Source organism: Myxine glutinosa, chromosome 2, assembly GCF_964187855.1.
Source record: "Myxine glutinosa chromosome 2, kmMyxGlut1.1, whole genome shotgun sequence".
In the NCBI taxonomy this organism is placed as follows: domain Eukaryota; kingdom Metazoa; phylum Chordata; class Myxini; order Myxiniformes; family Myxinidae; genus Myxine; species Myxine glutinosa.
In genome coordinates, this window is record NC_136262.1 from 185,675,102 (window position 1) to 185,690,212 (window position 15,111).

The 15,111-nt window shown below is 43.7% G+C and overlaps 1 protein-coding gene across 10 annotated transcripts in view; it reads left to right on the forward strand.

Moving 5' to 3' along the window:
- The window catches only part of LOC137420995 (rho guanine nucleotide exchange factor 2), a 349,574-nt gene that overhangs the window by 217,832 nt on the left and 116,631 nt on the right, over window positions 1-15,111 (forward strand). For all 10 annotated transcript variants that reach the window (XM_078772071.1, XM_078772076.1, XM_078772072.1 and 7 more), the window contains one exon: window positions 12,548-12,665. In XM_078772071.1, the coding sequence (XP_078628197.1) occupies window positions 12,548-12,665 (118 nt within the window). The remainder of the gene's footprint in view (window positions 1-12,547; window positions 12,666-15,111) is intronic.

Sequence of the window (15,111 nt, forward strand, 5' to 3'; positions counted from 1 at the left end):
TATATACACTGAACTGAAAATATTTAGAATGACCATTGCCATTCACACCACACAGATGGAGATGGAGCTACCGGGCGCCATCTTGGTTGGCACTCGATGCTGGGCGATGGTGATTTCCGTCATGCGTTTGCACGTAATTCAGAGCGAAAAGCGATTGCGTTTTTTCACCTTTTGTGCGATCGTTTTTCAATAGGAAACCTATCACAGTTACTACAACACTTTCCTTTATCCTTTCCTTTTCACAAAAAAAAAATTCGAGAACAAATATTGTTAATTTGGGAGCGTGAAGAACTCGGGAGAACACACCCATTCAGTGAGCAGCCATGATGGAACTACTTTATGTATTTCCATAGCACTATGGACTATGAATTAAACGTCTTTGAAACAGCTGTGAAACGTCTTTCCACAACCCTTCCGTAACAGATTGGAGCAGTTTATTGCCGCACAAAATGGCATTTTAACAGTTGTCTGGTTTTAAAAATCTGGGACACGTTCAAAACAAACGAGATCCGCGAAGTGAGTCGGTTGAGTCGTGCTAACCAAGATGGCGACACGGCGGCTACACTTTTCACGGAGTATGAGCGTTCTATATATTTTCAGTTCAGTGGGTATATAGGGTGATAATGATTACATCATCGGTGAAGTTGTATTCCCGCCAGTTGTATTCCAGTGGTTGAATCCAAATTCTTATCTGAAAAATCTTAAAACTTCACATATCTGATGTAAGACCCGAAGTGAGTGAATAATTAAATGTATGCCATCATCGGTCACATGATCTGGTGGACATATTGGATTGAAAATGAAAATGTAAAAAAATCTTCTTCTCCATAACTGCATAACAGATCGATGTGAAACTTAATACATATGATCAACTACCCATCGGGAATTTAAAAAAAAAAAAAAAACCACCTTTAGAGGCCATTTTCCCCCGCAAGCGGGGGTTGGCCTTTTTCGGGAACTGTGGTTGTTGTTGTTTTTCGGTCCCCTTTTTGAAGCAATGTTTTACGGCCGGATGCCCTTCCTGACGCCAACCCTTTTTGCCGCCTTTAACGACAAACAAACAGGGAATTACCAGTGCACTGGTACTCAAATGAATGTATTTTGCAGTGCAAGTGCAAAGGGAATGTATTTTGAAAATCTTTTTCATATTAATCTTCATTGACGCAATTTAGCGTTGATGTGCACAAAAGTTGTTGTGAAATATCCTAATAATCAATAATCAATAAAGCTATGGATAATAGTAATGTATGTGACATAATAGGGTGTATGGATGATACGGGTATATGGGCATAACAGCAGTAGGCCATAATATTAGTGTGTTCAGTTAACAGCGGTATTTTTGTTCAGAATGAGCGTGCAAGGCGAGACTTCTAGTTTTATCCCCTTGTATTTTACTTTCTAGTTTACCATTTGAGTTTTTGCCATTAAATTTTCAACAAACCTTTATTATGAAAATATTGAGAACATTAGTTAATAAAATTAGGCTAACCCCCGCTCTAGCAGGGGAAATGGCCTTAAAATGCCTGTTGCTGTTGTGTATTAGTTAATTAAAATTAACTTCTTTTTTTAGCTGTTGCTTTTGTCAAGTTTAGTTTGAATACAAACCGGGCAAAGACGGGCTTTGAAAAAAAAATATGAAAACACCCCAATATGCAGCCATTGCTTTGCATATTTCAGCCATTTCTTGGTACAGCAAAACAAAACTTGCATTGAAGTATTTATTTCACTTTTGGTTATAATTTCCATTCCATGGGACATCTAAGTTTCTGATGTCCTATTTCACAATGTCACAAGAAAGTGCGTTGGACTTGCTTAAAATAATTCTGTTTCAAAATGGGTTACGTGGACTATGTTTGACGCTCTCTTTTGTGATCAAGTTACGCAGCCATAAACCCATACCAATGGTAATCTGCTCTTAACAAACCGTTGAAGTATGTCACCTATTCAATCTTTTGATGTTTTTAGTTTGTTCCTCAACCCGTCAAACAAATTTCACTGCCATACATGAACTGCCTCTAAATAGTTTCTGATCGCAAGTATTTTTTTCTTGCATTTTATCTTCTTTTTTTTCCATTTCCATTTTAATCCATAGCCAGTTTATTGCAATACATTTAGATTTGTAAACAATAAATACAAAATATCCCACGATGCTGTGCTACTTTGACGGGGTTCAGTCGTATAGTGGATATAAAACGAGACCAACACACCATGTTTTTTAATTTGTGAATGCTCCACCAGAACCTCACATAGTGTACATATTCATTGGTAATACAAGCAACAACAACTGTCTAAATTAGCATCAGTAATGCAAAAACTTTCCTGCCCAGAGTCAGTGGAGTGAAGCAGGAAGGGGAGTGGGTGTGGTTGAGTGCAGCAATGACATTTTGGTTCTAAATAGGTCTTCACATTTGGCCATTTTGCACCTAACAGCGCTTTCCCAATGACGCTCTTTTAAAACTCACCTCTATGCAATACATGGCTTCAGTTATTGGCATTAAACTCTTTGGGCTGTTTGAGATTCGTTGTGGGTTTCTGCTTTTGAGAAGCATTTGCATTTTCCTCACGTAGTTTAGCACAAATGGATTCTTTTCCTGAACACATCCTTTGTTTCCCTGTCGGGTCTACAGGTGTGGAAAGGATCATGTTGGGTTTGTAAAGGAAACACGAAAATAGATATTGCGGAAATGTTTTCTTGCGATTTTCGTCATACCACCTGGAGTGACAGCTGTTCAAACCAAGGGAATGTAATGTGAGAAAATATGTAGAAACAGTCCCAAAAATCTTGATTTTATTACAATTATGGTGGGGGAAATAATTTTGGAGATTAAGCTTTGTAATATATAGACAACGATTTCAACTTGCCTGTTTGTTGTTGCTGCTGTTTGTTAAATGTTTTAAAGTGGTGTTTGTTTATTTATTTATTTATTTATTTATTTTGTTTATGGAGTCTGTCTCATAGTGAATCTGAATACATAAGCCACACACACACTTGTGGACACTTACATGAGACAACATCGGACTTACCGTCACACAAACATAGCCACTGATCTTAGGTGAAGTGATGTCACTCAGTGGACCAACTATGCTGATGCGGGCCATACCTTGGTGGCGGCACCAGCAAGGGCTAGTGATGGCCTAAGAAGGTGACCATCCAGGAAAGTGGTTCTGCAACCCCTCCTTCAGGCTCTGGGACAGCCAGCATGTAGAGACCTGGTCTATGGATGTGGATCCCTCTTGTGAGGACTGCGTTTGAGTACCACCCATCGGACAGTATCTGCGGAAAGTTATGGAGTTAAATTGAAGTGATTGGGAAAGGTCCGGAGATGCACATATAACCTTCTACAGATAAGCCAGGCCACAATTTAATTGGCCTCTGTTTGGAAAGATGGCCCTGGGTTTTAATTGGCATTTTTGAAATGAGAAGATTGGCTGCAGCAGGAGCTGCCGGTATTGAACAACCTTACCAGTCGTAATTGGAAAAGCTAAATGTACCTTTCCCCATTGGCACGACTCAACATGCTTTGCTTTGGGAGTATACGGGTGAGTCGTGGAATTTGTTTGCGTGACGGGCAAGAGGGCCAGCATGTGGACCGAGTAGAAGGTTGGAAATGTTACTGGTTTGTAATAATAAAAACAACACCATCACTGATTGTGTTCACTTTACTTTGGTTATGGTAACTTAGCATGTATGTAAGCCATGGTAGTTAGGGATACACCTTTTACCATGTACTGCAGGTGTAGGTAGAATAGATGGCAGCTGGGGAGGGGACACTTTGTCAGGTTTGTGGGTGGGGAAGTGGTGCGTGTACGCAGGTGGATGAGGCTCTTTGAGAGAGCGAGTGCTGCGAGCCCTCACCATACATCACCCCAGCCAGCTTGTGACTGGGTATTGGAGAACCCACCAGGAAGGTCAGATTGGTCGGCCATGGGGTGGAGGACTCCTAGTGTCCATGTGTATGCCAAGATGTGCCATATGGGTGTCGGGTGACTTTCTCCGGAGGGGTGTGCAGCAAAAAGACTGTTGTGCCACTGGGTGGCGGGAAGTCCAAGGAGGGGCCCGAGGAAATAATTGATTTGGGAACTTTGTTTTACTGCTGGCACACACACCACTGCTTCCCCACCATCAGCCACATCCGAGGAACAACTCCACTGCCGAGTTGAGGCCACACGTGCAGGTTAATTGTGATGTCTTGCTGGAATAATTGATTAATTAAATGTTACTGAGTGTTGTGTAGATGGGATTGTTCCACTTGGTGACGTGCGATATGGTACGTGCATTAGAGGGCAGATAGCCTGTCAAATTGGCAAGGTAGATTTTAAACTGGGTAATTGGGTCAGGCAACAGTTGGAACAGGTGACATTCCCCTTGGGGACATGGTCAATAGATTGCAATTTATACCTCGAATTGGTTAACCCTTTGAGTACGGATGACGTCCAGTGCCGCAACCCGCGAAAAAGTTTTGTGTACGGATGACGTTACTACACGTCATCGACTATACCTATACATAGATCGTCAGTACGTGGTTGCATTCCCGTACCAAAATGTCCAAAAAATCCTGTACCGGGGGTATTTTTTATCAAAAAAAATACCGTACTTAAAGGGTTAAGCAGGGCTTCACACTAACCTTTTTTTTAGTGTTTCATAGGTGGCACCAATTTATTTATTTATTTATTTATTTTATTATTATTATCATCATTAGTTTGTTTAATAATGTTGATTGTCTTTGGGTGCCTGGGGAAAGAAAAAACAATAAAAAGAAAAAAAATGTAAAACTTATTTTCTACAATATTAAAGCTTGGGAAAAATGGATGTATACAGTATGTTTAATGCATTCTCAATGCATCATACACTGATCATTGAAATGTCCAAAACACGTCAACCAGCCTTTATTTAATACAGTGAGACAGAAAATGTTAATTTCTTAAAGAACAATCTTCTTCTTCCTCTTCTTCGTGTTATTCTTGTGTTCTTCCTCTTATTCTTTAACGGCCACTATTAACCCATCTTTTCTTATGGGTTCATTCATTCATTTCTTGTGGGAGGCTTGGCATGAGTCTTCGCAATCGAACCAGCTGGCGAGGCCTGACGTTTGACTCGTTAGGGCAGGCATTTGGAATTTGGCCGTGGTGCTGGCGATAGCTTGCCTACTCTTTGCGAAGGACACCATGGGATCTGCTGCTGGAAACGAATGCTGGCAGAAGGGACACCCGTTTAACGTCCATGTGAGGGACAGCACACACGTTGATGAATCACTCTACCTATGAAGCACCAGGCTGACAGTCTATAGCTGGGTCGGGAATCGAACCCAGGCTAGACAGCTTAAGAGGTGAGTGGGCATGTATCTTTAGGCCTTCCTGCCGGCCCATTTCTTAAGAACAGTAAGATACCTATTTAGATTGAACTTCATCACTGCATTAGAAGTACACAGCCTTTACACTGATACTGGAATTAGTATCAGCCTTGTATTCTCAACAACAGATATGCAATGGTGTTCTTTGCCAAAATAGATGATGTTAAAGAAATCGGGCATCCAAAACCCAGCCACTTGTAAAATGTGGGTGCCGAATGCTAAAATAAGGTCCTAGGACACATATATATATATATATATATATATATATATATATAAACCACCGTTTAGAGGCCATTTTTCCCCGCAAAGCGGGGGTTGGCCTTTTCGGGGACCGTGGTAGTTGTTGTTTTTCGGTCCCCTTTTTGAAGCAATGTTTTACGGCCGGATGCCCTTCCTGACGCCAACCCTTTTTGCCGCCTTCAACGACAAACAGGGAATTACCAGTGAACTGGTACTCAATTAGCCGACCTCGGAAGGATGACAGGCTGAGTCAACCCCCCTGGCATTAATTCGGCGATCGACCGAGATTCGAACCCAGGATCCTAGGATCCTAAGCCGGCACCCTAGCCGCTAGCCCAACACCAGGGATCTGGTATATAATATAGTATATAATATACACAGACTTGGCATTTAATATGGAATATATTTTTTTTTCTTGACTTGGGTTTACTTTCTGATCTCGGTATGTCAATCTGGTGAGTTTCTTTTACGCTTCAGTGATTTCTTTGTTAAAAGAACCATGTCACTGATTGTCTGTCTCAGCAAGAAGTTGATAACAGGATTATATCACAGGTGGCGTGACAAAATGTACAGACAGGTACATTTGACGATTGGCTTCACAATCGGGTATATAAGGGTTGTTGCGTTCTGTATTAGTGGAAAACAACTGCTGCACGTCGACAAAAGTTATTGCCGCTTCCCCTGGAGATGGTCTGTCAACTCGACAATGCTGTTTGTCATTTAGTGGTGGCTTTACGAAATTCCGGCATGAAACAGCGTGCTATTGCTCGGTAGTATGGCATCACTCAAGGTCAGGTGTCAAAGATCCTGAAACGAAATGCTCAGAGGGGTGTCCCTACTCCAATACCGAGGTCAGGATGTCCCTGCAGAACAACAAGGAGGGATGATCGCCAGCTGCACCGGTTAGTCCGCAATGGCCGTACCAAGTCAGCTAATCGGCTTAGGGCTGAGTGGCAGCAACTGACAAATGTGCCTGTATCCAGAAGGCTAGTCAACCAACAACTGGTTCAAGCAGGCTATCGTGCCAGGCGTCCCCTGAGAAAGCCAAGTCTGACCAGACAACACCGCCAGCGCCGATTGCAGTGGGCCAGAGAGCACCGTCAATGGCAGCCAGGACACTGTAATCACGTGATCTTCAGTGACAAGTCTAGATTTCTGGTCTATCGTCAATATGGCCACGTCCGAGTGAGCTTACAAGTGCATGAAGCCTACAACGAAGATTGTATAGTGCCAAGAGTCCAAGCTGGAGGTGGTGGGGTGACCGTTTGGGCTGCTTTTCATGCAGGGGGCAAAACTGACCTGGTTGTTCTGAATGGAAACCTGAACCAGTTCTCAAGCACAGGGCCATTCTGGAAGAAACATTGCTTCCATTTGTTCGTGCAGCCTTTCGAGGAAACTTTGTCTTCCAAGATGACAATGCACGGCCTCATCGTGCTCGCATGATCCAACACTTTCTTGCTGACCGTGGTGTAGAGCATATGGAGTGGCCTGCCATGTCCCCGGATATGAATCCGATAGAAAACTTGTGGGCAGAATTAACGCGTCAAATCGACCACTTGGACCAGCAGCCGACCTCTGTGCGTGAATTGCAGCAGGCTATTGTCACTGCATGGCAAGCGATTCCTGTCCAAACCTTGGCAAATCTCGTGAACAGCATGCCTCAACATGTACGTGCTCTCCTGAATGCTCGAGGGGGTTACACGAAGTACTGAACTGTAATTTTACTGTCTGTAATCCCAGTCGTAATTTAGCTTTTGTTTTTGTTAAAAAATGTTTTTGGCTAATGTGCAAAATAAAGAGATACTTCTGGAAAACACACAGAAGTTTAACACAGTACTGTCATGAGTTGAGTTCGATATCAGTTTACATCACTTTCAAGGATCAATTTATTTGCTTCGAAATGTCAAATGTGGTTTTTGTTTCTTTTAAAGGTCACATCAACAAAATCTAGAATAATTTCAACATAATTCCAATGAACTTTTGGTTCTAAGTCATCTTGAAAAGTAAGTTCACCCCCACAAAAAAATATTCCATATTAAATGCCAAGTCTGTGTGTATATATATATATATATATATATATACTAGCAGAAGTACCCGGCATTGCCGGGAGGGGGGAGGGGAACGGGGGTGGGAACGGGGGGGGAGGGGAGGAGAGGGTGGGGAGGGGAGAAGAGGGGGGGAGGGGAGAAGAGGGGGGGGAGGGGAGAAGAGGGGGGGAGGGGAGAAGAGGGGGGGAGGGGAGAAGAGGGAGGGGAGGGGGAGGGGAGAAGAGGGGGGAGGGGGGAGGGAGAGGGGGAAGGGGAGGGGAGGGGATAGGGTGGAGGGTGGAGGGGGGAGTCAAGTCGGAAGTCATTGTCATCAATTGAATGTCGCATTTATTTTTTATTCCCTGTCAAATGGCATTGGTCCCGCATTCCGAACCCGGAAGTCGGACGTCATTGTCGTCAAATAAATGTTTCACTCTCTGTCACATGCCGTTGGTCCCATGTCAATCGGATGAAGTTGAAAAATTAACGTTACGAAGTTTCTCTGGGACGTACTGATTCCGAATATGAAATTGAAAAATTAACGTTCCGAAATACGCTGATGACGTCATAATTTTAAAACGCGAAGTTTTTTTAATTTTAAGGTGTGCTGTAGTTGCTCTGAGACGTACTGATTCCGAATGTTCCTTTGGTTTTGCTCTGCGATGAGTAGTTCTCGAGTTATAAGAGGACAAACAAACAAACAAACATACTTTACTGCTTTATATATATATATATATATATATATATTGTTGCGGAACCCAACGTCGGCCTCGGATCCCTTCTCGAGGGGGGATTAGTCCCCTCGTTTATGACTGACCGACGTGGTCCCTGACGCGGTACAGCCACCTCCGGAAAGGTAGGTGCACAGCCCCGTTCGTACCGCCGACAGATGTTAATTGCCGAGCGGTTTTAAGCAACCGCGGCACAAACTGTTAACAATGACTAGACCCGATTCTTACCGTTGGCCAAAATCGTGCCACAGGTGTCCAATGAGGGAAATGACAAAGACGACACGGATGTGAAGAAGAGGAAGACGAAGGCAAAAGGTTGGAAATACTACTATTATTTATTACTACTATTTACACAAAAAATAACCAAGGAGAAAGAAGGATAAGAAAATAACCACAGAAGAAGAAGAAGCGGACACAGTGAAAATTCTAGCTTACCTATAGCAATCTTAATTAATACCCAGGGACAGAACAAACAAAGACAGACTCACACGATGGGGAATGGAGGCAGGGATGACTGGAAGGAGGAATGGGAAGGCCCAGGCCACTGTAGGCGTCGAGGTCCCGCTCCAGGAGTCGACTCGCGTTCTTGGCGGGAAAACCTTGGTGTGCAGCGGCGCGTATCGTTCACCACGAGCGGATGGGCGCTTCGTGCTGGACTCCGGGCTCTTCAGCTCCACTTTAACGCCACTTAACGCCACACTCTTTCTCGTCCTCCTCCAACGCCACTCTCTTTCTTCATCAACCCTTCCTCCTTCAGCAACAACTGTACTTTCAGCCACCAACCACCAACAACTGACCACCAACCACCAACAACTGACCACCAACCACCGTTCTGACGCATGCGCACGCGTTTTATAGCGCGCCTCGACCTCTCTCCGCGAGCTCTCAGGGCACGCCTACTGGGTCGCTTACTGCAGTGCCGGTTGGCTCGCACGGCCTTTTTTGGCTCCGCCCTTGATGACAAGGGACGGCCAACGCCCTGGATTCGGCAGTTCCTACCCCTTCTTCTCCGAGCCCACCTCGTGGCTAATGGAGTCGCGGTGAAAACCGCCAAGCAGCTGCGGTGAAAACCGCAAGCCCAAAGAAACAGCGGAATGCAGCAAACCGCACAGAGGAATTTGTAATGCGGCTGACAAAAGGGGAATCCAATGGAGGTTCTGGGGAAATTGAAAGGGGATACTACCTTGTTTGAATTCGATGCAATGCAGTGTTAACTAGTTGAAAACAGAGCCTTAACCTAATACACAGAATAAGGAAATAACTACCAACAAGGAGGAAATCTATGATTTGGCTACGTGATTGTATATGACCTAACTAAGGGATGCCCTTTGACCTTTATACCCAGAATGGAGGCAGGAGGGTGGTCTTTACACGCAATTACAAATCCACAACAATATATATATATATATATATATATATATATATATATATATATATTTTCATATATATATATATATTTTTTCTTTATTTATATATACTAGGGCATGCCCGTACTATATATATATCTAAAATTATATCCCCCCCCCTCTATTTACATGAAATGGTTTGGTTCATTCGCAAAGCCAAAGCGAACGGCTTGCGAGTACGGTGACAATCCCCCCCCTCTATTTACATGAAATGGTTTGGTCCAAAGCGAACGGCTTGCGAGTACGGTGACAATCCCCCCCCTCTATTTACATGAAATGGTTTGGTCCAAAGCGAACGGCTTGCGAGTACGGTGACAATCCCCCCCCTCTATTTACATGAAATGGTTTGGGCCAAAGCGAACGGCTTGCGGAGTTTGGTAAAGAAATCGCCATAGCGTGCACAAACGCGCAGGAAAGCGAAAGAATCGCAAATTAGTTTTAATTAGTTTTAAAACATAGTTTAACGCCAACATAGCGGCAACATAGTTTGCCAACGTGAAATAAATGAATACGCTCTCAAATGTGCCGTCCGAGGCAGAGTCTGTTCGCCACGTTCGGCACACGTGATAACTCGCTGCTCTCTGATTGGTTGAATCGTTTTTTGGACATAGCTCGGTAACTACTTGTCCGATTAATATGAAACCTTGAAAAGGCACATCCTCGGGTCCCCAGCAATATACCTGGCAAGTTTCAAGTATATCGGACCCGTGGTTGTCGAGAAACAGCGGTCACAGACATACAGACATACAGAGATTACTGGAATTATAGATAGATATATATCTTTAAAAACAAAATACATATTCGAGGCTCGTGGAAGAGCTAGAATGTTGAGCCCTTGGTTAAGTGAAATTGTTAGTTTAGGAAGGCCGGTGTGCTTTGTGTTGTTTTGGTGCTTTCTTCTCTCCCCGACCATGACCACCAGCTTAATGATGAAAATTATCAGGACGGATGATGAAAATGATTGATTATTGTTTATATATAGTAATTGTTGTTCATAATTATGAATCTTGAACTGAATGGGAAGGTTAAATCATTAATCTTGGATTCCCGACGGGGAACCTTGGCTGTGTTCGAGGTTCTCCGAGGGGAAGGCTGTGTTACGTGGAAGGAGGTGGGAGATCCATAGATAGAATGTGGTAAGAATAGCTCGGTCCATGTGTTTGAGTCGGTTAGATTTACTCCTGTATTCGGTATCTGTCAGAGCTATGTTGTATGATAAAACGTGCAGGATGGTCAATGCAAACCAAGCAGCCGAATCGGGTAAGGTTGTGTTGTGCAAAACCTCATGCACAGGTGAGGCCAGGTAGAGGGCCTGTGGCATGTGGTAACAAATGGACAGCATAATGGCCTGTTTTATCCAAGAGCTGCAGGTCACAGCATAATAGTGAGCTGTGAAGCCCTGAAGAGGGATAGAACACTTTTGTGAGAGGCGTCCCCACAGCATGGGCAGGCTGATAGATGACGCCGCCCACAAACAGCGGGCAACCAAGGATGGGACCACCAGCGTGCTGGAAAGGCAGTCCCTATGGGGCACAAAGGCCATGCCTGTGCATGTGTGCAGCATTTCAGCTTTTTCTAAGAGACTGACATCTCCCTCTCTCTCTGCTGCATCACTCCGGATGAGAAGAACCCCTTTGGAGAGTCCTGAATACATCGCTCCCCCTTGCCATCTTCCACCCCAAGCCACACTTCATCCTGTGCCATGCCAGCCAGCACAACCGCATCACCGACAGCAACACCAGCTCATGCCCGCCTTAAGTTCTCGCCTGTGATCCCCTTTGGTTTGAGTCTGGTATTTTGGCACCTTAACGGGGTACAATTTTATTTCCCTTGTACTATAAGTTCACACCTTCCTTCCCCTTCTTTATCTTTGTGTTCCAGATCTGTCCAGGTGTTGGTGTCTTGTCCATCTCCATGTCAGTATAATTTTATAATATGCCATTTATTTGCTGAGAAACAGCTTCCTGTCTTTTGCCTTTCTGCGTGACCATCTGCCAGTTTTGGCTTGCATTGGAGTGATCTTCGGGGGATCATTATAATAGTTAATATCGAATGCATTATAGTGTAATTTTAAACAACGTTTCGGTCACTTGCGGGGGTTATACAAACCTCCGGCTCAGAGCACCTGCATTACCTGGACATCTCACGCGACAGTACTTTATAGATGTACTCAAATTCTTAATTCACGTACTTCATAGACGTACTCACATTTTGTTCTTCATACCTTATGGAAGTACTTGGTGGCTGTGGTTATTGTTGTTTGTGTGCTCTTTCCGTATACTTTTATATATTTTTTCTATTGCTTCAAGAAGTATAACTGTTACTCTTCAGTATATAATTTTGTGAGCCCCTTCCGTGCCCATCACGGTTTATTCTCAAGGGTTCCTACATTTAAGATGGTACCATCGGAACAGCTACATGAGGCTCAAGGTCCTGCTGAAAGACAGAATTATGAATGAACGGACATGCCATGTCACAAGTTTAATGGTAAATTTTTGGTCCAAGCAAATCGTTGTTTTTAAAAAAATACAGAATCGAGGCTCGTGTAAGAGCTTGTCTTATTAACTTTCAAACTGTACTGATTTTATTATTCTACAACAGCAGGAACAGTTCAAAATAAGGCGTGACAGACGGATGCACGCACGCACTGTGCTTTTTAGTAATAGATGTCATGTGTTTAAATCGGGTCATGTAATGGTGCTTTTTAAATGTTTGTTTGCCTGTGGTTGGAAATGGCAGGGTGGTATTGTGTGTTTGGTGGACATAGTTAATGATGGTGGCTTCTGTGACAGTGTGCAGGGTTCTGTGCCCAAGCAGCATGGAGGCAAAAAAGGAGATGAGAAAGGAGGCCTGGGTCGGACTTTGAGTATGCTGAAAAACCGCATGAGCAGCATTCGGGAGAAAGGCAAGGTGAGACGAGGGTTTCTATAACACACCGCTAGTTGCCGCAAGTTATTTATAATAATGATACGAGTTCCCTTCCAAGGAACTTCAATGCACAAGGAAGCAAGTAGGCCCATCAAAGCCGATGCTATTATTGGGTATCTTTTATTTAATTGTCATAACTATAAAGTACAGGAAAAACCAAACAATCTTGTTTCATTTTCCATTGAATAGTCACCTTCCTGGCCTCCTGCATGGCAAAGGTTGTGTGTTGAATCCCGCGGCACCTACCCAGCCCAATTCATTCAGCACACACTCCCAAATCGAGTTGACTGGTCAGATTCTATTTCAGTTCAAGGCTTCCTTTTGTTCATTCCATTTTGTTGACCTTGCACTCCTTGTATTTTTTAACTTGGTTCTCAGGCTAATTGAGGACCTTGCACATGTATAACATGCAGTGCAAGGACATTATGCATCATCACTGTATATTACGTGAATTACAAGAACATACAAATGGAGGATGGATTGAGTGACATGTTTGCAATTGGAACCTGGGGTCCCAGTGTCATGAACTAAGTGTTCAGATGGGAACATCAAATCGACCAACAGGGCAATAATACTCTTCAAAGAACGTCAATCTCTTCTCTTTTTTTAATGCCTCCAATGACGAAGTCGCCAGAGGATTTATGTTTTTGGGTTGCCCGTGCAGCTGTCCGTCAGTCCGTCCATCCGTCTGTTCATGATAGGTTTCCGTTACTGCAATAACTTGAGAACAGCTGAAGGGATCCACGTCAAACTTCGTATAAGTATATATTATGATGCAAAGATGAAATGTTTAGATTATGGAGCCAAGCGGTCAGAGGTCATGTCAGGTAAAAATGTGATACTTGAGAACAGCTGAAGGTATTTAAATTAAACTCCGTACAAGTATGTATAATGATGTAATAATGTGGGCGGAGGCACATCGGTCGACGTCACAATGTCGAAGAGTGCAGTTCTAGTTTTATGTTATGCAGGGTTCACCAAAATTGTTGCTTTTGAAACAAGCATGTCAGACATGCTCAATGTCTTTCTACGCTGGAGCATCGAATCCTAAGGCAAATTTGCCCCGGCACAGCACCTTTATCTAAGGAGCAGCCCCTGTGTGCAAAATATTTTTCAGCCCCTGCTTTATCAGCGCATCGTTTTACCCTTGTACTGTTCACTCTGGGGTTGACCACGAACGTGTTATGCGCTTGAAGGATTCAAACCCGGGGTGGGGGAGAGGTCACCATGTGTGTGCATGGGTTTGGTGGGCTGACAGCACTGGAAGCTAAAGGTTGCAAAGGCCAGAAACGTGTGCTGTTTGGGTGGAAAATCGATAATTTGGGTGCAAATGAAACAAAACACCATTGCCAACATGTTAGTTACGACAGACAAGTTGAGGAGGCATTACTCTTATTCATCTCTAATTCTGATTGGTTTCTGACCCCATCTTCTACCCTGGGCATGTTGATTTTTTTAAACCCAACAATGGACGGATACACGAAATCTTAAATGGGAGATCAAGGCCATCTCTCTGGACATCTTTCCGGTACTGTGTAGCACCCGCTCTGGCTTGCCAAGCTGTCTGCTAATGGTATTCAGAGGCCCCTTGAATGATCATCTCATGTTTATTTGTGAGCAGAAAAAACGGGCTGGTCTTGATGTAATTGTTTCTCGTTATCTCCCTCTTGTGGCTGCTGGCTTTCAAGGCAGTGTTTTATGACCGACCTCATGAGTGATGCCTCATCTTGAATATTGTGTACGGGTTTTGGTCACCATATCTCAGGAAGGATGTAGCTGTCATAGAGAGGGTTCAGCATCGGGATACTATATTGATTCCGGACCAAGCTAGACTAAGCTATGAGGAGCTGCTGAAGGGGACAGGACTTTATACATTAGAAAGAAGGCCATTATGAGGGGATCTGATGGAGAAGTTGAAAATAATGAAGGGTTTGGACAAGATAGGTGAAGTGGAGTTTTTCAGCAGTGGACAGTGTTCGGTCCAGGTGCCATAGCTTGAGGGAAAGAAGATGAGGGTTTGGTCAGATTTAAGGCAGGGATTTTTCAGTTGGAGAGTGGTTAGTGCATGGAATGGTCTTCCTGGAAAGGTAGTGGCAGCGGAGGGGGTGCACAAACTTAAATTGGAATTAGAACTGTTAGATGGAGATAGAGGTGCATTGGAGGTAGAGGGGTACAGGGATATTGGCAGGAATTGGCAGTAGCTTGAGTATGGATGGGTGATTGTGTACATCTGTGCCATGTGTTACGTGCTCCTCCCCAAACCCCGGTCACGGTGTACCTCCGAGCCCCGAAAGGAGTCACGGCAGAAAGATGTGCTATTATGTGTGCCAATGACCAATGGTGAAACCACACCAATCAATCGTTACAAAACCAAAATGTTGTATTAATCTCACACAATAATAACAACTTGCACCAGTACAATATAACT